The 18936-nt window shown below is 27.6% G+C and overlaps 5 protein-coding genes across 19 annotated transcripts; 3 read left to right on the top strand and 2 right to left on the bottom strand.

Moving 5' to 3' along the window:
• Nucleotides 1-77: 77 nt before the first annotated feature.
• Nucleotides 78-6451, top strand: LOC116431915 (uncharacterized). 9 transcript variants are annotated; one of them, XM_031988025.2, is made up of 7 exons: nt 131-279; nt 355-437; nt 1159-1748; nt 1913-2293; nt 2463-2630; nt 4093-4288; nt 5787-6451. In XM_031988025.2, the coding sequence occupies exons 3-7, from the start codon at nt 1164-1166 to the stop codon at nt 5879-5881; spliced, it is 1425 nt and encodes a 474-aa protein (XP_031843885.1). In that variant the 5' UTR covers nt 131-279; nt 355-437; nt 1159-1163; the 3' UTR covers nt 5882-6451. The 9 variants fall into 9 exon arrangements, with proteins under 9 accessions (XP_031843884.1, XP_031843885.1, XP_031843882.1 ...); XM_031988021.2 differs by lacking the exon at nt 355-437 and adding an exon at nt 775-823 and having other exon boundaries at nt 263-279; XM_031988027.2 differs by lacking the exons at nt 131-279; nt 355-437 and adding exons at nt 604-823; nt 5486-5570.
• Nucleotides 5078-7566, bottom strand: LOC116431923 (uncharacterized). The gene is made up of 2 exons (XM_031988044.2): nt 7417-7566; nt 5078-7237 (listed from the first exon to the last, which is right to left on the bottom strand). Exons 1-2 carry the CDS (start codon nt 7535-7537, stop codon nt 7032-7034), a joined length of 327 nt encoding a protein of 108 aa, XP_031843904.1. The 5' UTR covers nt 7538-7566; the 3' UTR covers nt 5078-7031.
• On the top strand, nt 7232-10037 carry Rrp1 (Recombination repair protein 1). Of its 4 annotated transcripts, none has more exons than XM_031988036.2 (8): nt 7232-7509; nt 8232-8291; nt 8504-8770; nt 8848-8974; nt 9049-9192; nt 9271-9414; nt 9508-9688; nt 9772-10034. In XM_031988036.2, the coding sequence occupies exons 2-8, from the start codon at nt 8262-8264 to the stop codon at nt 9887-9889; spliced, it is 1011 nt and encodes a 336-aa protein (XP_031843896.1). In that variant the 5' UTR covers nt 7232-7509; nt 8232-8261; the 3' UTR covers nt 9890-10034. The 4 variants fall into 4 exon arrangements, with proteins under 4 accessions (XP_031843896.1, XP_031843895.1, XP_031843897.1 ...); XM_031988035.2 differs by lacking the exon at nt 7232-7509 and adding an exon at nt 7518-7668; XM_031988037.2 differs by lacking the exon at nt 7232-7509 and adding an exon at nt 7682-7802 and having other exon boundaries at nt 9772-10035.
• Nucleotides 10038-10130: 93 nt separating this feature from the next.
• On the top strand, nt 10131-16828 carry rasp (protein-cysteine N-palmitoyltransferase Rasp). 3 transcript variants are annotated; one of them, XM_031988020.2, is made up of 8 exons: nt 10131-10412; nt 10626-10807; nt 10881-11309; nt 11386-11526; nt 11626-11843; nt 11923-12257; nt 12337-12465; nt 16719-16828. In XM_031988020.2, the coding sequence occupies exons 2-7, from the start codon at nt 10805-10807 to the stop codon at nt 12429-12431; spliced, it is 1221 nt and encodes a 406-aa protein (XP_031843880.1). In that variant the 5' UTR covers nt 10131-10412; nt 10626-10804; the 3' UTR covers nt 12432-12465; nt 16719-16828. The 3 variants fall into 3 exon arrangements, with proteins under 3 accessions (XP_031843880.1, XP_031843879.1, XP_031843878.1); XM_031988019.2 differs by having other exon boundaries at nt 10131-10552; nt 11145-11309; XM_031988018.2 differs by having other exon boundaries at nt 10131-10552.
• On the bottom strand, nt 12532-18838 carry LOC116431877 (uncharacterized). 2 transcript variants are annotated; one of them, XM_031987919.2, is made up of 7 exons: nt 18772-18838; nt 18510-18675; nt 17468-17848; nt 17002-17384; nt 16826-16937; nt 16296-16740; nt 12532-16223 (listed from the first exon to the last, which is right to left on the bottom strand). In XM_031987919.2, the coding sequence occupies exons 2-7, from the start codon at nt 18556-18558 to the stop codon at nt 14924-14926; spliced, it is 2670 nt and encodes an 889-aa protein (XP_031843779.1). In that variant the 5' UTR covers nt 18559-18675; nt 18772-18838; the 3' UTR covers nt 12532-14923. The 2 variants fall into 2 exon arrangements, with proteins under 2 accessions (XP_031843779.1, XP_076228774.1); XM_076372659.1 differs by lacking the exon at nt 18772-18838 and adding an exon at nt 18118-18435 and having other exon boundaries at nt 18510-18656.
• Nucleotides 18839-18936: the final 98 nt, after the last annotated feature.

Raw genomic sequence — 18936 nt, 5'->3', positions numbered from 1 at the left:
TATTGTAATGACAATTACTTATTTCATGTGTATACAGCCATTGCACATGTGTATGTGTATGTGTATATATAATATGTATTTCAGGCAACCTAAATGGATGTTTGTATAAGTCTCTAGTTTGAAATGTGTACGAGCATACGTGGTCGTGTATGTCTGTATATATATCTACTATATCTATACGTATGGTCAGTAACTTGAATATGTATATTTAATTATTAACCGTGTAATTGTGTATTCTGCGTGAATAAGTGCACACGTATACGGAACTGCACTAAAAAAGTATGTGATTCCTAGTAAACAACATAATAAAAGACAACCAATTTTTTCAATTAATTAAAACAATTATTTTTATAGAATGACTATCTCTTATATGATAAATCATTAGTGTGCAAATAATGATATGTATGCAAAGAAATAATCAAATTGACACATTCACGGTAAATTATCACAGTAGAAGTATATCTATACTATTCTACGCATCGTTAAGTATCCCTTTCCCCACCCATCCTTTTTCCTATCCCAATGCTGCACACCTTGATTTCGTGCATTACGCACCTTTTCACCTCACGGATATGAGATAGGTCATATCACAACAGGTAATCAAATCTCAGTCATGCATTTTTACATGGATAAAACTACCAATACGGCATTCTTATCATTCCGTGTGATTTTTATCTCCGTTTCTTCAATAATCAGAATTGTATACAAATATTGGTCACGAGTTTGTTCTTTGCGCATATTCCGCGCTTCTTATGTACGAACTGTTTCTTTCAGATCAAATAATGTAGCGAAAACTCATAATATATCACCTGTCGAATGAAAGGCGAGTCGATTTAATTATCTACTTTCCTTTTATTAATCTAAAAAGTCATTGTTTTGTTTTGATGTGTTATACATATTTGTACAAATGAAGAATTGTACGTTCATGGACACTCCCTGTTTTTTAAAAAAACTATTTAAAGTAATTAAAAGCGAATGTAATTTTATGGATTATGCTACAAGAAATTTTTAAATAAACTTTTATTTGTAAAACCATAATTAATTGGCAATTTCCTTATTATAGTTACACAAATAAATTCACACATTATAAAGTATAATGACAACTGATGGACAACTAAGTCATACATTTAATTTAATTCTTTTATATTGTTCCTTTAGTGAAAATGAGTTCTCAAGACACAACTGACAATGTGCAAGCAAGTTCACCTAATATATCATCAAGAACAAAAAATTGGGTCCAATTTGAGGATGAAACACCTATTAAAGATAGTGGAAGTGTGGAAGAGAAAACTAAAACTAATACACCAGCTGTAATAAAACCAGAATCAGTTACAGTGAATGTTGAGAAAATTGGGAAATCCATTGAGAAAACAGATAATCAACAGACAAAGAATAATGAATATAAAGGTGCTGTGATATCAACGGAATCCGTCCAGATTAATTTAGATAGATCAGGCTTAAGCCGTTCTATGACATCTGAAAGTCCAGATCTTAATTTACCGTCCGAAGTAAGAGTTTCTGATCCTAAAAGTGCTTCTTTAAAGACTATCGATCTCAGAGATGTATCTAATGGCAGAAGCGCTACAAGTAATATTATAAGCACACCCATTGGAAATATCAGACAAGGTTTTGCTAACGGAGATACTATTGTTACTCTTTTACCAGTTAATACTAGATGGCCATGGATTACTCCAGCTAAATTTAGACCAGAATTAGTACCGGAAGAATTAATGGCTCAGGGTTTAACGGTATATATATACATATTTATGTATATACATATATATACATAATTATTTGATTCATTAATATTATGGTATTAAATGTCAATGGTGTTATTTGTTTTTATGTCTACAAAATAGTTTCCTCCTTCATAAAATTTTAACTGTTACGTATTATTATATATTTCTTGCAGCTTACAGTAGAAGACTACGTACACATAATGGAATTGCTTGTAAATGATGTACGTTTCAATATGTACAATGTATGTTATAAAAGAATTCTTGTTCTTTGGATCTTTACTGCATTTATTGTGCTGCTTGGCTTATTATTTTCTGGAGTGACTGGTCTTACTTTATTTGGTCTTGGCGTCATGTGGTTAGTCCTTAACGCTGCAGCAATATTTTTTTGCATGTTCGTCAAGATAAAGTTAAACCATAATCTTGAGAAATGTATGGCTCAAGTGAACAAGCATTTACTTCGACATAAAATATTGCTTGGATTGGATGATAGAGGAAAGATTTCATGTCATAAAGTCAATCTCTGCTTCATATACTTTGATACTGCAGATTGTATCGTAAGTGTTACTAAACATTTTGTGATGTATGTGTTGGTTTAAATTATTAGGGCTGATTATGTTCTATAATCGTTTCTTTTATAGTTATTTTATACTGTCAGCTTGTGAAAGTATTATTCATCATTAAAAGTATCAGAATTCTAAATTATGTTACATTTTTTTGAAACAGAAAAAATTGCAAGAGGTAATAGAACGCGAAGAACGTGAGGGTAGAGTAATAGGCGAAGATGGAAATTCCGAAATGCGTCGTAAAAGGGAATTGCAACAACGAATGGATATTGATGATAGCGATATTGTGATACAAGGCAGCACAACTACCAGAATCTCTCGTAAACAGGTAAGCATTTTTTGTACCAGGTAACTACTGTTTTATTGAAATTTATGAATTTTTTCATTTAATATAACTGTAAATTTTCGTAGTATTGAAACTACACTCGATCCTCAATTTACGTGGTAAATTAGAATATTATATGCACATGATTGCCTATGCGAAATAAATATATATTTCAAAAACTTCTCTTGTACCGACAGACTCTACTTACGCGATTTTCATTCGCGTAAAACAAATCCACATGGAACAGATTTTCGCGTAAATCGAGGGTCAGATGTATGCCTTCTTCTTCTTTGGTATTTTATTTTATTAAATTAAACTCCATCTTTTATAATCTATTTATGAATTTTTGTAATAGTAATTTATTTTGTTTCCTGAAAAACGAACTAAAATCTGTTAGGGTAAGAGTGAACAAGTATTCTGCCGTTATGTACAACGATGGGCAAAGGACTATTTACGTCGACGGCTGGATTGGACAGTCGATGAAGAAGGTGGAAATCCTTCTTCACCCCGCCATTTAGCGTCAGCTTTATGTCCATGTCAATATATAGAAGAATGGCTTCGTAATAAGCCACATGTTCAGGGCAGAGATTTTTGCCCCAGTTGGAGTAATTTTCTTAAAGATAGAGGGATTTAAAATTGTTTTACATGCTTATCAAACTTGGAAGCAGTATTGTGATGCAGCTATTTTGACGCAAAGCTTACACTTTAGCTTGTTGGACCTATTTTAATATCATTTTTATAAAAAAAAAACTAAGCTGGGTAAAGGAAACATGAAGCGTAACATTTGAGAACAGCTTCGTAATAATCATTTACGATTATAGAAAACGTAGATAGAATTATTATAAATAGATAATCAAAATTTATTTTAGTAGAAATAAGTTATACTAGATATTATAGCTCCTTTTTATTATTAACCATTTTTTTTAACCATGAATATTTTTCATATCCGTACATTTCTTTGGCAGTTTGGATTGTCAGTAATGAATATACCAGGTTTTCACTACTTTTTTTATAAAATTTTAATATTGCTGACATCATCTTGTTGACTAATGCAGTACTAAGCATTTAATATTCAATTTTAAATTTGTATAGAAATTGTACAAATTACACGAATGTGTATATTTTGCAAGAATATTTTTTGTATTTAATATTATTGCATATAGTATATGGTGTATATAGTATTTGAATATTAGAAGATTATGAACTGCAATCTTTATTATTTTTGTAAAATGGTGAATGATATATACGTGTTTAAGGGATCTTATTTTAAGAAGTATTACTTACAAATGGAAAGTACTTAACACTAAAAAGATTATTATCTGTTCTTTGTACAGCAATGTATTATTCAATCAGCAAATTTTTAAACCCCCACATTACTATCGAAGCACATGTAATATATGGATTTTATATTTTTTTTTCACTATCTTGACTCTAGGTACTGAATGATGATGGTATGTGTTGACAGGAACGGGCGGAGTTGCTGTTGCTGAGGTATGCATCTCGATGGGCACATCACTTTGTGCGCCGGAGACTTGATCTGGTTATAGACTCACAAGAACGTAACAGAGACATCACGGGTCTTTCTGTTTCACCACGACATTGTGTCTCCGCCCGTTGTCCTTGTCAATTCATTGAGGACCATCTTAAATACAAGCCTAGAGGCAAGTTAATATTTCGTACGTTTTTTCTATTGCCAAACTTTGGTAGCAAATAACTAAGGCCAATCACTTAATAAGTATAATGTGATAACAATTCTATATGTTGATTGATTGATTGATTGATTGATTCATTGATTAAATGTTCCTAATATCTATTTTTTACTGTGACTATTTTTGGGATCTTGTTTATACATCATTTAAAAAAAAAATGATGTAGATTTCTTAAAAATTATCTTGATATTCATTTATATTATTCGTTCACTTAGTTACATGTAGCCATAATACGATTTTTGACTGAAGTCCTTATATGCAACATAAAATTTGTTGAGCTCAATCATTGTACTTTGCTTTTATCTAATATAAGTAACATTCTCCATTTTACAAAACATAGTGGCACATTATATTAAAAATAAGATATAAAAAAGAAGTAGATTATATATGTTATTATTTTAGGTAAGAAAGACAAATTAATAATCATTCCGTTATTACTATTATTGTTCGAAAACTGAATTATGTTACAACATTCGTAGTTCATTTAATATATGTTTTTATAATTTGGTAGATATTACATATATATATACATATGTAAGAATATATAATTTCCCAATTTCATTATTGGAAAATTATATATAATTCAAAAAGATTATAATTCTTTTGAGAAAAGAATAATGTCTACGTTTGTTTCATTTGAAGCAACTTACAATTAAAGAAGCATTGGTATTAAAAATTTTGAACTCTTTTGTAATCGCTGCGAAAGTATTACATGTTAAAAATGTTGTGAATGCCATACAATATTATATTTACATATCTTTTAATCCGTCCTAATTCAATATATTGATGTATTATGTAAGAATATAATATATTGTATACTTTTATATTCTGTTTAAGAACACTTAATTCCTGCAAATAAACAGGGTTGAACAGTTGTTCTACTTTTATATAAAAGAAAAATGTGAAGCACTTTTATATTACTGTTAAAAATGTTATAAATAAATATAAGAGCATAATACACATGTTTTTTGGTGAGGGGATAATTACATTCTTTATAAGCCTTCTCATTAAAGTAACAATTACCGCACAGAAAACATATTATCGAGTCTTAGTTACTTAAATATGCCTTATGTGTATATATATATTTTTCTAAAACATAGGTATTTGTCACTAACCACTGACTAATTCAGGGATGTTACTTGCATGCAGCTGGACAAAAGGGGATACAATTTGATATTTTGTCTGAACCACATTTTGTCAACACATGAAAAACTCATTTGGTAAATAGTATTGTGTAAGTATCGTATAATTCGACTTCATGTATATCTAAACAAACGTGTTCCGTATAAAGTAGGTACGTCGCTTTTTACAATATATTTATGTATACACATTTGGTGAAACTTGGCGTAAGGAAATTTTTTTCATGAAGCGTGTAACCATAATAATCGTGTAATCTTTTATAGTACATAATTAGTATTACTAATTTAAAATTTTTGCATGATTTTTTCAGGATATCCACCTGGTTTTACGTGGTGTGCTTATCTTAATGAACCATTAGTTAGATATGAAGTTAGATCTGAGATGGCAGGTATCCCTAGTTATTAATTTCGATCACTTAAACAAAGCACAACAGTATTACTAACACTAAACGTACCGCGCCTGGTCAAATGATCGGTTTTTAAATTTGATTGAAAATTCTGTGTTTTCTTTCGTTCATTTAACTTTATATCAATTCCTATACTGTCTGATTAATCGGGTTTTCAATTTTTATGTTTCCTTTTGTTTCTGTATTCAATAAGAAAAATTTATTTTCTAATTTGTTTACTTTTATTCTGTAACGAGTTATTTGACCGGTTACGGTAGGAATAAATATATACACAAGTCGGTACGTTTAGTGTTAAGGCATTTTGAAAGAAGTATGCATATCAGTTGCTATTATTCTAATTATTAAGGTTTAAGCACAAAGAAGTTCATATCATAAACAAAAATACTTTCAGAACTTCAAAGTTTTAATAATGCGTGGTTACTGAAGTGTTATAGTTGAACAATCAAATCATTCACAAGATATACATATTTTTCTACATTTTAATATTTTTTATCATTCCAAATGAGTAACAAAAATTTATATAGCAACGCTTTTTAAATAAGATAAAGACATACAGTATTTGTTACAGATTCATACTTAAAGCAAAATAAGTATGCGAATTACTTTTATACTTTCCAATATATATTTTAATATTAGTTTAACTTGAATCTACAAAAAGATTTTAAATAACCATAATTGCAGTGCCTTTTAATGAATTCTCTGTAACATTTAGATCACATTTAGGCCATATTTCAAGTATTCTATAATATTATCTTCTATCATGATTTTTTTAATAAACTTATATAGTTATTATGGTTATCAGTATCTGTATAGAGTATATATCTCCACAATGAAAAACAATATGATTATGCAACATTTATTTTCCTACAATGTTGACTGCGTGTATATTATTATATGTTGTTATTGGATGTATATTATAATAGTATGTATATTTTATGTTAGAAATTATATCATATATCATTCATATATACATATTAAAATTCCACATGTGCCTGTAGGTAAAAATATTTTGTACAAACTGTTTATTCATGTGTATACAACTAATGGTTAAGGTGAACTTAATTTAGAAGTGGATGCGTTATACTAAATGTTTTCTTAAAAAGAATAATGTTCCGATAACTCAAATGTAATTGCTAAATACAGAAGGCTTTATGTTATTAATGCAGCTTGTGCTTGTTTCTTAATATCATCTGCCAATCTTTTTATCTCCTCATTGTCTGTTCTCAGTTGTTGTTCTTTCTTTTCAAGAGTAGTCTCCAAATGTTTTAATTGTTCTTTAATATTTAAATACATTTTCACTTTTTGATATGTATCAGAAGAATTTGAAGATACTAAATTTTCCCCGAGAAATTCATCTAAAAATAAATTTTTAGTTATTTGTCAATGAACGTTATAAATAATAATGCTGAAGTACACAGGATTAATATATTTGCAATGTGTCAACTATACGATAAGGTTATGATTTGAGACATATTTATAACACCGGTTTAATACTTATTTTACTACTTTTACTGATTATAAAGTATGCTGAAACCTTTGTTTATTATTTTGAATGCTATGTCATCCACAGCAGCATGATCGAGATCTTCTAACATATGCTCGGGATTAGGAATATTGGGTCTCGGTGGTAAATTACTTTTTTTATTACCAAACATATTTCGTTTGATTAAGTTTTTTTACTCTATATATATATTTTTTACTTTAAATAATTATATGTAAGTGTAAATTATTAATATTTACACAATAATGTTTAACTTCACAAAGTACATAAACACAGGACGTGGAGGTAAGTAAGAGGTATCTAGGTATACAGAATGTTCTAAGTTAGAAAATGAAGATGTGTTATAAAAAATAATTTCTACTTTATAAAAGTGTTTTTTATACAAATAACTTCTTCTCTTCTATCAGTATTCATTTTTTGTAATACACATCTGTTTTATACATTAAAAATAAAATGATTTTTCGTTATATTCACAAATTATTAAATTTAACATCAAATACAAATTGCGATTTTCCATTGGTAAATTTAGGAATTTATTATCAGTACATTAATTTGCATTAAAATAGAATAAAATTTTTAAAAAATCAATGAAAAATACTGATCAATAATCTAATTAGTTACCTACACTTCCCACGTGCACTTTCTTAGTTCGGCGCAGTTTTCAAATTTTATTGAAGATCGTGCAGCAGTGACTAGTTCTTGACTTATCATACTATAAAGTTTTGCAATTTACAATTAATAAAACTGTTCATATTATTTGGTCAATAGGCAAATAAATAGGCTTTAAAACAAATTGTATTTTTATTGCTATTATTTTATAGGTATTAAATTATTTTCATTTCTCTTAGCATCTCTGCAAGTATATAAGGGTAGCCGGTATGCCGCCAAAACGAGGTAGAGTTTCAAAGGTTAGTCATTCATGCAAGTTATTTTTATAAATTTTGTTTATTATTTCATATTAAAGCGATGTAAAATCGAAGTACGAATTTTTACGAATACACTGTGTTATTATTTTAATTATAATATAAAATGTTACATTTTAATTGATGTACGATGCCTATACAATATATTGTGTAGTATATTGAATGATAAATAAAGAACATTTGTTACTTAACTCTAGACAAATTCTACAGAAGCTAAAGTTAATAAAAAAGGTAAAACATCAAAGTCAGAAGAAACAACGTCTAAGAGATCTAAACGTAATGGAACTGATATTGAGGAGCCTGCTCCAAAGCGCGCAAAAACAGAGCCAAAGCAGATGATGAATAAAACTGATTCAAATTTCGATGAAATCGATTTTGATTGTCAGAAACTAAATGCAGAAGGAAATGAATATAATTTGAAAATTTCTAGTTGGAATGTTTCCGGGATTAGAGCAGTTGTAAAAGTACGATTTCCTTTTTATTTTATTCCTTATTTTCTACGAATGCTTGCGTAACATTGTTAGTATTAATATTTATTCAGAAAAGTGGAATGAAATACATTGAAAAGGAAGATGCAGATATAGTTGCATTACAAGAAACTAAATGTGATAAGGATAAAGTACCAGATGAAGTGAAACTAAGCGGATATCATCATTATTTTGTTGATAGTAATCATTCGTTCAATTCATTAGATATTAATTAAAATTTATAAAGATTACAATCATTTATATTATACGAATAGGTAAGAAACCTGGATATTGCGGCGTGGCATTATATTCAAAAGAAAAACCAATTGACGTAAAATATGGTATAAATGACAGTGACTTTGATCATGAAGGCAGATTAATTACTGCAGAATATCCAAAATTTTTCCTCATTAATGTTTGTAAGTTATATGGCACTGAGTAGTTTCCATAGATTTCTATTAATGTTTATGATATTCAATGATCAATTAATACTTTAGATGTTCCCAATGCTGGTCAGAAGTTAGTAACATTACCAAAGAAATTACAGTGGAATGAGGTCTTCAAAAATTATGTTAAAAAACTGGATGAGAAGAAACCAGTAATTATTTGTGGTGATATGAATGTTGCTCACCAAGAAATAGGTAATGTATTTTAATGATACTGTCTATAATATCTATTTAGTTGATAACATATTTTTTATGGGCATTAATGATACAACATTAATACATGTACAGATCTTACAAATCCTAAAACAAATACAAAAAATGCTGGATTCACTAAAGAAGAGCGAGAAGGTATGACTGATTTCTTATCTGCAGGATTTGTAGATACATTTAGAGCTCTCTATCCTGATAAAACAGGTGCTTATACATTCTGGTCATATTTTGCTAATGCACGTGGTAAAAATATAGGATGGTAAGTGAATGTAAATTTTTGTATTATTAAATTAATGTACTACAGTGTGTATTTATATGACTTATTTTTAACATTTTTTATAGGCGATTGGATTATTTTATAGTGTCACAGCGAATTAAAGATAAAATTTGTGACAATGTTATAAGAGATAAGGTATATGGCAGTGACCATTGTCCTATTGTTCTTTATACTAACATATAAAAAGCAGTTATGATTTTTATATTTAAATTGAGCGTCATTACGATTAATAATCCAATGCATGGCATGTATAATATATTTCATCTTCTAAAAATAAACTCATGTTTAGAAGAAATTATTTAATCTTCTTACTATATTGATTAATAAAATACAAGAAAATATTTTTTAAATTTGAATTTATTATTTTCCCTTTGTATACTAGTAAAATAAATAAATATAAGTGTGATGTTTATTCTGTTGACAACTTTCGTGTTTAATATTTAACCTCAATTGAGATATGATAGGTTATCCTATAGCTTTTATTAAATTCCGTTAGCCATTGTTGTAGGCATACTTATTTAAGTAATAAGAGAAATTTGTTCCAGTTAATTATTTTTCAATTTTTAGAAAAATAATTCCAGTAGATTGTGACATAATTTAAACTAATTTAACTGTTAATAAAATACTAAATTTGTATCAGACAGTAGAATTGTACGTATAACGTTTGAACGTCAAAACCGTGACGACTATAAATACGAAGGAAGCGGTAAATTCAATTGTAAATAATAATGACAAAATTGATAAATAGAGTTACGAAGTTACCAAAATGTGAAAGTCTATTTTATTTTCTTTGCTGGACTAGTGCTGTATTTTACTCTATTTATAAAGTATCTTTACTTAGTACTTGTAAGAATAAAAAATAATTACTTTTTAATATAATACAAGTGTTTCACTATTTAATATTTCCCATGATTTTTAGACTTTAATGATTATCATGATGTATATGATGATTTTTCACAAGGATGGATATGGCTAGGAAGAAAACAAGATGTTTCTGATCAAGAATGGAAGATATGGATTCCATTGATAATTAAATTAATACCATGGATATTCCTGCATCACTCCATTAGTTATATTATTAAAACATTGCCAAATACCATGGTGTGATATTTGAATACTTTTCTCTTTACTAAATCTTTTTTTCTCTGTTTTTTAAGTAATAATATTCTTACAGCTACTATGTTATTGGTATATCTTCATATCTGTTTCATCTTTATATTTTTTTATTGGAACATTAGGCACACTATGTGCAGTAATTCAACCAAGTATATTGTATATTCTAACATACAAACGCGAAAACTATATTATATGGTTGATAAACACATTGTTTCTATTTTTGATACATTTTCTTAAAATTCCTAATGGTATTTTTCAAAATGTTCTAAAACTGAGTGATGAAGAACATTATCTTTTGACTCTTACAATGTGTTGGATTCAGTTAAGATGTATTAGCTGCAGCATAGATAACAAACAAATGTGTTTAGAAAATAATTATGACAACATATATTTATTAAGGAATTTTTTGTGGGGATTAGCATATTCCTTGTATTTACCCACATTACACTTGGGACCATTGATTCTGTACCATGAATTTATAGATTCTGTATGTATAAAATGTCTTTGTATTACATACAATTTAGTAAATCCATGTAAGATGAATAATGTATAAATTTTTGCAGATAAAGAAACCATTTCATACATGGAAGTTAACAGAACTTGGATACCTAGTCTTAAATTTAATTAGATATGGGTTTTGGATACTATTTGCTAATTTTTTCTTACATTTTCTTTATTTTAATGCAATGCATTATCATCCAAGGGTAAAACTACACGTTTTAAATTTCATTATATTACTAAAATTGAATTCCAATTAACTATAAGAGGGTAATTAAAACTGCTTGTTTCTTTGTTTGAATCAGATCGTTGAAGTTTTAAACCCATGGGCTTTATATGGATTAGGATATTGCATGGGTCAATTTTTCTTAATTAAATATGTTGTAGTATACGGTTTAAATCATACTCTATGTGCAATTGATAATATTGAAGCTCCTTCTCAGCCTAAATGTGTAGCAAGAGTGCATTTGTATTCTGATATGTGGAAGTATTTCGATGAAGGTTTATATAAATTTCTTATAAGGTATAGTATGTGACAAATAGTGCATTCTTTTGAACTATTAAAACACGAGAAATGAAAAATTCTATTAACATTTTTTCAGATATATTTATACACCGTTATTAAAATCAAATTTCAATAAGGTGTTTGCCTCCTTCCTGTGCTTTGCATTTGTTTTTGTATGGCATGGAATGCAAACAAATATTTTTATTTGGGCATTCCTTAACTTTATAGGATTAAACATTGAAAACTTAATCAAGTCACTTGAAAGAAGTAAATATTGTACTAACATTCAGAAAAAGTATATGTCACCAACAAATGTCAGAAGAGTTCATTGTATTGTAACAAGTCCTTTGCTAGCAATGTCAGTAATATCTAATTTTTATTTTTTTGCTGGCGAAGAAATTGGGCACATATATGTTTATAGGATATTCCATGGTAACATTTTTTATCATGATAACTTCGAATGAATTAGGCGAAATTAATAAGTAAAATTATATGTATATGTTTGTTACAGATATATGCCATTCTACTTTAATTTTACTTTGTTTTCTGTACTGCTGCTGCCAAGTTTCTACAGATTTAAAGAATTGGGAGTCAAGAAAATTCTAATTGATTTAAAAAATCAAAATTTACATAAACGGAGGTAATTGTTGTAAAGAATGAATTATTATTAAGTAAAAGGTGGGCGCATATTTGATTATGATTATAGTATTGAATAATGTTGAACTATTTTATTGTTTTACGTACAAAATGGGTATAAAAATACAATATATAACTAAAATTATTGTTCACATTAACAATATTATAATTAAGTAATGTTTATTACGAATGATAATAAAATGTTTAGTACAAAGTATATGTGTGAATATTATTTATATAATTACGATTATTACATCATTATGTAGCAATCAGCTTTACAATGCACCTAAGGCACGTCACAGTTTACAATGAACAAATGCATATGAAATTAAGATCTTAATCATTATAATCTCTACGTTTTATGCAGTACAAATTGACTTTTTTAGATGTTATTACATAGGTTTGAGAATATAAAAAGTGTATACATTTTGTTCGTATTGAAGTATTGAAATTTTCATATTGCTTTTATCTGCTATTTCTGTGTAATATAATTTGTATTGCTAAGTGTGTTTAATTCTATATATTATTATATTACTTATTTATATGCGGTTAATAACAAAATTTGAGTGATGTATAAAAATTTTTAATTTGAAAACACTAATGCATTTGACAATGTCGAATATATTATTTTATGTGTTTACTTTATAGCAATTTATCTCTGAATTGATTTTAATTATGATATAACAATCGATATCTGCAATATATTTTCAGTACATGTATTAATTTCAAAAGGTTATTATATTGTATAAATTTTTATGTATAGGATTCATTATAAACAACTTTTTTAGCTGATCTAAATTTGAAAGTACTCTTCAGGAATGTTGTAATAGAGACATAGTTTCGACAATTATTTACAATAGATACTTCAACAAAAAAAAACATAATTACTTTTACTTTTATAAGAAGTACTTCAGTATTTACACCAAACCATGAACATATAATATACTTTAATACGCTTCACAATACTTAAATAAAATATTTTTAGCTTATTTTTAGATTATTTGAAGAATAATTACTCTTCAAAAGTGTTCATACAAAATGCATGAAAAATATATAGTTGTTGGAATTAATATTTTAAATTTCTTTAGGACCTTCTGAATTTGTTTTATGAAGTCATGATATAAGCTACTTATGACATGTACTACTTTCACCTCTTAATTTTTTAGTGAAAAATACAAATTTCATGAATTAGAAAATGAGGCACTATTTAATGTTACACGAAGCGTTCAGACTTTCTATTTAAATAATTTTTACAGTCTATAGTTAGTACATTGTAACAAAATATTAACATATCATTCAATTAATCTTTTTAAAATATACGTGCTATAAAAGATTAGTATCTCTTATTTATAGAGTATATCTATTTGTTTATATTATTGTAGCAATATTGTTTACTTTATTTATACTTCTGCAAAACATCGAAGATAATAATATCAAATAAAGTTATTAATTTTTATGGAAGACATTTTTTAATTATCCTGAAAAGAATAATATATCATAAATTATGTTCAACAATTTTTATCTGTATTGCAAAAGAATAAAGTTGTAATATGGTTTATATGTTCTCTGTTATAAGAATGTACAGAACTAAACTTTGTTATTTGTATCTTTGTTAAATACAATACATATTATAGTAAAATGAAATGTTAATAAAGTAGAAGAAATATAATATTGAATGTTTCAAGTGTTTTTAAATTTTACATAGAAAAAATATGCCTAAGAATTTATAAAATAATGATCGTTACATTTTTTGTTAAACAAATTATGAATTTGCACCATGTTCAACAACGTTTGGCACATTAATAAATGTTACTGCTATTAAGTAATCGATTTACTGTGTTTAAATAAACTCAATCCACAATGATATCATCTACTTACTTTCTTAATATGTATATACAATTTTTTATAGCAAATTCAATAAAAGTTTATCTTCATTTCAACATTTGGAATGGCTAACAAATATAAAGAGTCAGTAATATATATCTTTTTTTGAAAAAAAATAGAGATACATATTGGAACAATGCAAAAATATTCTTATTTCGTAAGAAGAAAAATAAGGGTATTTTTATTTATTTTTTCTTTTTAGTATATATGAAAGCTATGCTAATACTGTGCATTTTGCAAGATCGAAATCATGGAAAAATATTTTATTAGATACGTGTTTATAGAATTTTCTATCATATATTCAGTATTCTTTTCTGAGGCGGTAAAAAATATTAAATATATATTTTTTTTAACAATATTTACACATTCAAACTTCAAAGCATAGTATAATAGTATTTCATATACTATAACTGTACTTCCAAAAGTACCAAAAATGTTTATATTAACCGTAAAAGTTTATTGCTTTAATTGTGAAATATCTTAAATTTACTAAAAAATAAAATTAAAAACTTCTCGTCACTGAGACATCACTTACTTTTTTTCAAATATTTTACGCCGAAAATGTCGGCAGTGTTACTTTATTCAATCTTAAGAATGCCGTTTTGTAAAGTGTCGTTAGTTAATAACAAAATTGTATTCTCATTTCCATTCTGGTTTATATTAACTTCTTGTACATGTTTATTCAACAAGGTCAACTTCCTACTTTTGTTGGGCTGACTTGTTGATTTTGTTTGTTCATTGTGACAAGTTTGAAATTGCGGAACAATGTTGATGCATTTATTTTGTACTATTATACTTGTTAATGGTTCGTTATTAATATATATGCGTTGTTTCGTTTGATGCATTAATTTTTGACTGTTTCTAAAAACATTGTTCAATGGTGTGATCACACGACTTTTTATTAAGTCTGTTATAACAGTCTGTTGATTACTGTTCGTTTTATCTTCATTTAATATACATTCTTCATTTTGATTTAATAAAATATTTTTACTCACTTTATTAACAATTTGATTATCTGGATGCAACATACTTGTGTTTATCAAATTTTTCGCCATAATAATTTCATTTTTTTCTTGATAAGATTTATCATTCAAAATGTGGACACTATTGTCTTCTTCTCCATCTTCTTGAGTAAGAATTACATGTCTATTGCAGTGATCATCTACTGTCTTATTCAATACACCGTTACAAAATTGTTCCTCGTTATGCCCCACAATTTGAATACGATTCTTAAATCGATTTTCTGCAAATTCAAAATTTCCTTGAAATTCTGTGTTGTTTTCATTTTCGTCGTTAATTGAAGTATTATATTCTATTTTAATGTACGAAGATGGCTGGTTAACGTTGTGATAAATTAATTCAGATTTTTCCTCTTTAATTACTTCTAACTTATTATAAGAAACACTTCGTAACTGTGGCAAGTTTTCTTGTACTTTATCCGTGTATTCCATTGGTAAACTATTCTCAGGTTTAATAGAAACTCTATTAAATATAGGTATTTCAGTCTCTATGGAATCAGTCTTATTTAATTGAGATTCTGAGCAAACCTCATAAGTGTCAAAGCAATTCTTAATAATCTGTATTGCATCATTTGAATCCCTATTTTTGTTATTATCATCAGCATCATTACTTATAATATATCTTTCAGTCGTAGTATCTTGAAATTGACCATTATCATTTTGATAATTCATTAATGTTTTCGCTGCTGTTATGGCCTCGTCTATAACATGTTCTTTAGTTACATCATTTTTCTTCTTTCTATTAGTTCGTACTTTTTGAAAGTCTTCTTCGGATAGATATAACAACTCTCCAGTGGTTGTTAAAACTTTCCCATGTCTTGTTTTCAAGTGACGTTTATAAGTGTTTCTGGTTTTAAATCTGTTTAATATAAATATATGTGTAATAATATAATAATGATAGTATATTTACAATTATTAATGGTTAACTCACCTTTGCCCGCAGTCATCACATCCAAATGGTGCTTCTCCGGTATGACGGCGTCGATGTTCTCTAAAATGTGACGGATGCCTAAATTTTTTTCCACAATCAGCACAAGTAAAACGTGTTTGATTTTGGTGAATTAGCATATGGTATTTTAAGCTATGTCTTCTCGTAAAAACTGCTCTACATATACGACATTCATATGGTTTTATCCCAGCATGACTCCGATAATGAGACACTAAAGTTGTAGGTGCTGTAAAACTTCTTGGAGGATTACAAATTCGACATTCAAGATTACTTCCCGTTGGGTTTCCCTTCTTTTTAATGCGATCCATAAAAGCTAGTGCCATTTCTCTTTCTTCTTTACTAGTACCTATAAATTTTGCTTTACCCTTAGGTTTGGTCGTTGTAATTTCTATATTTTTATTACAGTTTTCAGTTGACCATGACATTTCTGAAAATAAGCAAAAACGTATGAGTACAAAAAAGTAAAAGTTATTGAGAACACGAAAGTGTATGAAATTATACATCACACTTACCAGGTAAATAAATAGTCTCAGACTCTTGACTAATTTTTTCTGATAGTTTTTGATTAATGTGTGAATACTCTTTCATGTGAACAGTATCAGCACCAACAACCATAAGTACAATCTACATAAAAAAGGTATAGTTAACAATTTCAAATTATACACATAATCACATAATTTATGCTTACATTCTCATCTACTCCTGCATTCTCTAGGACATTACTAAAAGATGCTTCCTTGCCATTAGGATTATCATCCTTCAAACGTTCAAAGTAACTATGATCTCCAAAAACTTTGAAGTCTGTTTTATCCATATCTTTATGTTCAGTACTATGTATCTTTTTAGGTTTATCCATTTTCTCAAAACTTTTATTTTTATCTAATTCTTTAAAACTAGAATCATTTAGTAAAATGTTTCGAAGATAATTTGTTGATTTTTCTAGTATAACATTCTTATTCTCTTTATTCAATGCCTCCTGAGGTTTTCTTGATAATTGTAATTTGTTCTTTTTACCTTGAGAACTGGTTTTATTATTTTTATAATTCACAGACTTAGCAGTAAAGGTTTTGTCTGCAAAACAAATATAAAGGCACATCATTCTTACATTATAATTAATGTATAACAATTTATTTCTGTTATTTGTGTATACTCACGGGTTTCCTTGTTTGCTTTTAAATATTCCAAATGTTCTGCCAAATGTGCTTTAATAGACATTCTTGCCCTTCCTTCACTCGCGAAACTAGTATACTTTTGACCGCATCCAATTATCAGAGCACAGGTATAAGAATATTGTCTTTTTAATTCATCGCTTGTAAAAATTGAAAACTGTTTAACTAATTGCGATGCAGGCATAGACAAAAGCTGGGATACATTGAAAGATGTTTCCTGAGTCTTTCTTTTTATATAATCTGTTTTTGATTTACATTGTGTTACCAATGATGATTTATTATACGTTTTTTCTGAATGTAATGTCTGAGATGCAACTTCTGCCAACATGTCTAATAAAGCAGCAGGACTATCATTTCCCATAATACCTGAAAAAAATATATAACCTAAGCATAAATACATATATATATATATATATACATATATATATATTTATATGTATATATACATATATTCATTCTCATACTCTTATCATCTCAAATTTTTAAATATTAACTTCAGTTATTCATTATTTGAAAGAAAATCATACTTAATATTTACTACATAATGTAATAGGCATTCTTAAAACATATTATTACACAAACATTTATAAATGTAAATGTATTATTGTTAAAATTTTATTACTGTGAGTACGAACTATGTATTTTTGTTTTATTTTTTTGTCAAGTGCTACTGATCTTGTAACAATAATAAATATGTTGATCCTTTGCTGACATCATGACATATGACAGTCAGTTTACAAAACAAATATATTTTAACTTTAGAAGTACGATAAGGAAATTAATCGACTTTTAATAAGTAAGAAATATATAAACATGTTTAGGAAAATAATAACTTTTTATTTATTCCATATACAGAGTAAAAATTCTTATTTTCCAAGCGTCATTCTAGCAGACGCCATAAGGACGCCCAGCAGACGGCTTTTCAATTCATCTTTACTAACACCTTTAAAAATCTGTATATTTTTTATTAATTTCAATATGTTAGGAAGGTGAAAAATTCTATTATTTAAAATGATTAAACGAGTACCTCCATTGTATGAATTAGAAGTGTATTCATGGTTTGTTTTGGTATTCATTATGGCATTCGCATTCGCGGCGTGTCTTCATTCCACTGCCTTCTGTGCACAACAGGTTCCTTCTTGTTGCTTCCTTGTTTGTTCTTTCTTGTCAAGTCCGGGATCAGTATTGCCAATCTGTGAAACAAAGATTTGATGGTGGTATACCTTTGTTAAATGAAATTACAACTTTTTTCTATAACATTCATCGACTTAAGATTCAAAATATTATACTTTCTAATATTCTGTTTCCATAAATTATTGCGTAAATTAAATTTTTGTTATAACTCTTAATAATTGAATATATAAATAATTATAATAGCTACTCTTAAGCGCGAAATTTGAAATCGATCACCTTCTTGTCTTAATATTGTATGTAAATACAAAATAAAGTAAGAA

The sequence above is a fragment of the Nomia melanderi genome, chromosome 12 (genome assembly GCF_051020985.1).
Source record: "Nomia melanderi isolate GNS246 chromosome 12, iyNomMela1, whole genome shotgun sequence".
NCBI classification, from domain to species: Eukaryota; Metazoa; Arthropoda; class Insecta; order Hymenoptera; family Halictidae; genus Nomia; species Nomia melanderi.
The sequence above is the reverse complement of the archived record's forward strand: the minus strand, read 5'-3'. Positions and strand labels throughout refer to the sequence as shown.

What these genes read in the sequence shown, in the direction of transcription:
- Rrp1 (XM_031988034.2), top strand. Translation starts at nt 7,837, where the DNA reads ATGATTTTTCGTTATATTCACAAATTATTAAATTTAACATCAAATACA. An exon ending in TGTTGCTCACCAAGAAATAG is followed by an intron (nt 9,415 to 9,507) that starts GTAATGTATTTT and finishes ATACATGTACAG; the next exon opens with ATCTTACAAATCCTAAAACA. An exon ending in CGTGGTAAAAATATAGGATG is followed by an intron (nt 9,689 to 9,771) that starts GTAAGTGAATGT and finishes CATTTTTTATAG; the next exon opens with GCGATTGGATTATTTTATAG.
- LOC116431923 (XM_031988044.2), bottom strand. Translation starts at nt 7,537, where the DNA reads ATGTTTGGTAATAAAAAAAGTAATTTACCACCGAGACCCAATATTCCT. An exon ending in ATTCAAAATAATAAACAAAG is followed by an intron (nt 7,238 to 7,416) that starts GTTTCAGCATAC and finishes ATTTATTTTTAG; the next exon opens with ATGAATTTCTCGGGGAAAAT.
- LOC116431915 (XM_031988021.2), top strand. An exon ending in CCAGAATCTCTCGTAAACAG is followed by an intron (nt 2,631 to 4,092) that starts GTAAGCATTTTT and finishes ATGTGTTGACAG; the next exon opens with GAACGGGCGGAGTTGCTGTT. An exon ending in TCTTAAATACAAGCCTAGAG is followed by an intron (nt 4,289 to 5,786) that starts GCAAGTTAATAT and finishes TGATTTTTTCAG; the next exon opens with GATATCCACCTGGTTTTACG.
- LOC116431877 (XM_031987919.2), bottom strand. Translation starts at nt 18,558, where the DNA reads ATGAATACCAAAACAAACCATGAATACACTTCTAATTCATACAATGGA. An exon ending in TGAGACTATTTATTTACCTG is followed by an intron (nt 16,741 to 16,825) that starts GTAAGTGTGATG and finishes GCTTATTTTCAG; the next exon opens with AAATGTCATGGTCAACTGAA. An exon ending in TGTGATGACTGCGGGCAAAG is followed by an intron (nt 16,224 to 16,295) that starts GTGAGTTAACCA and finishes TATATTAAACAG; the next exon opens with ATTTAAAACCAGAAACACTT.
- rasp (XM_031988018.2), top strand. Translation starts at nt 10,435, where the DNA reads ATGACAAAATTGATAAATAGAGTTACGAAGTTACCAAAATGTGAAAGT. An exon ending in AAACATTGCCAAATACCATG is followed by an intron (nt 10,808 to 10,880) that starts GTGTGATATTTG and finishes ATATTCTTACAG; the next exon opens with CTACTATGTTATTGGTATAT. An exon ending in CAATGCATTATCATCCAAGG is followed by an intron (nt 11,527 to 11,625) that starts GTAAAACTACAC and finishes TGTTTGAATCAG; the next exon opens with ATCGTTGAAGTTTTAAACCC.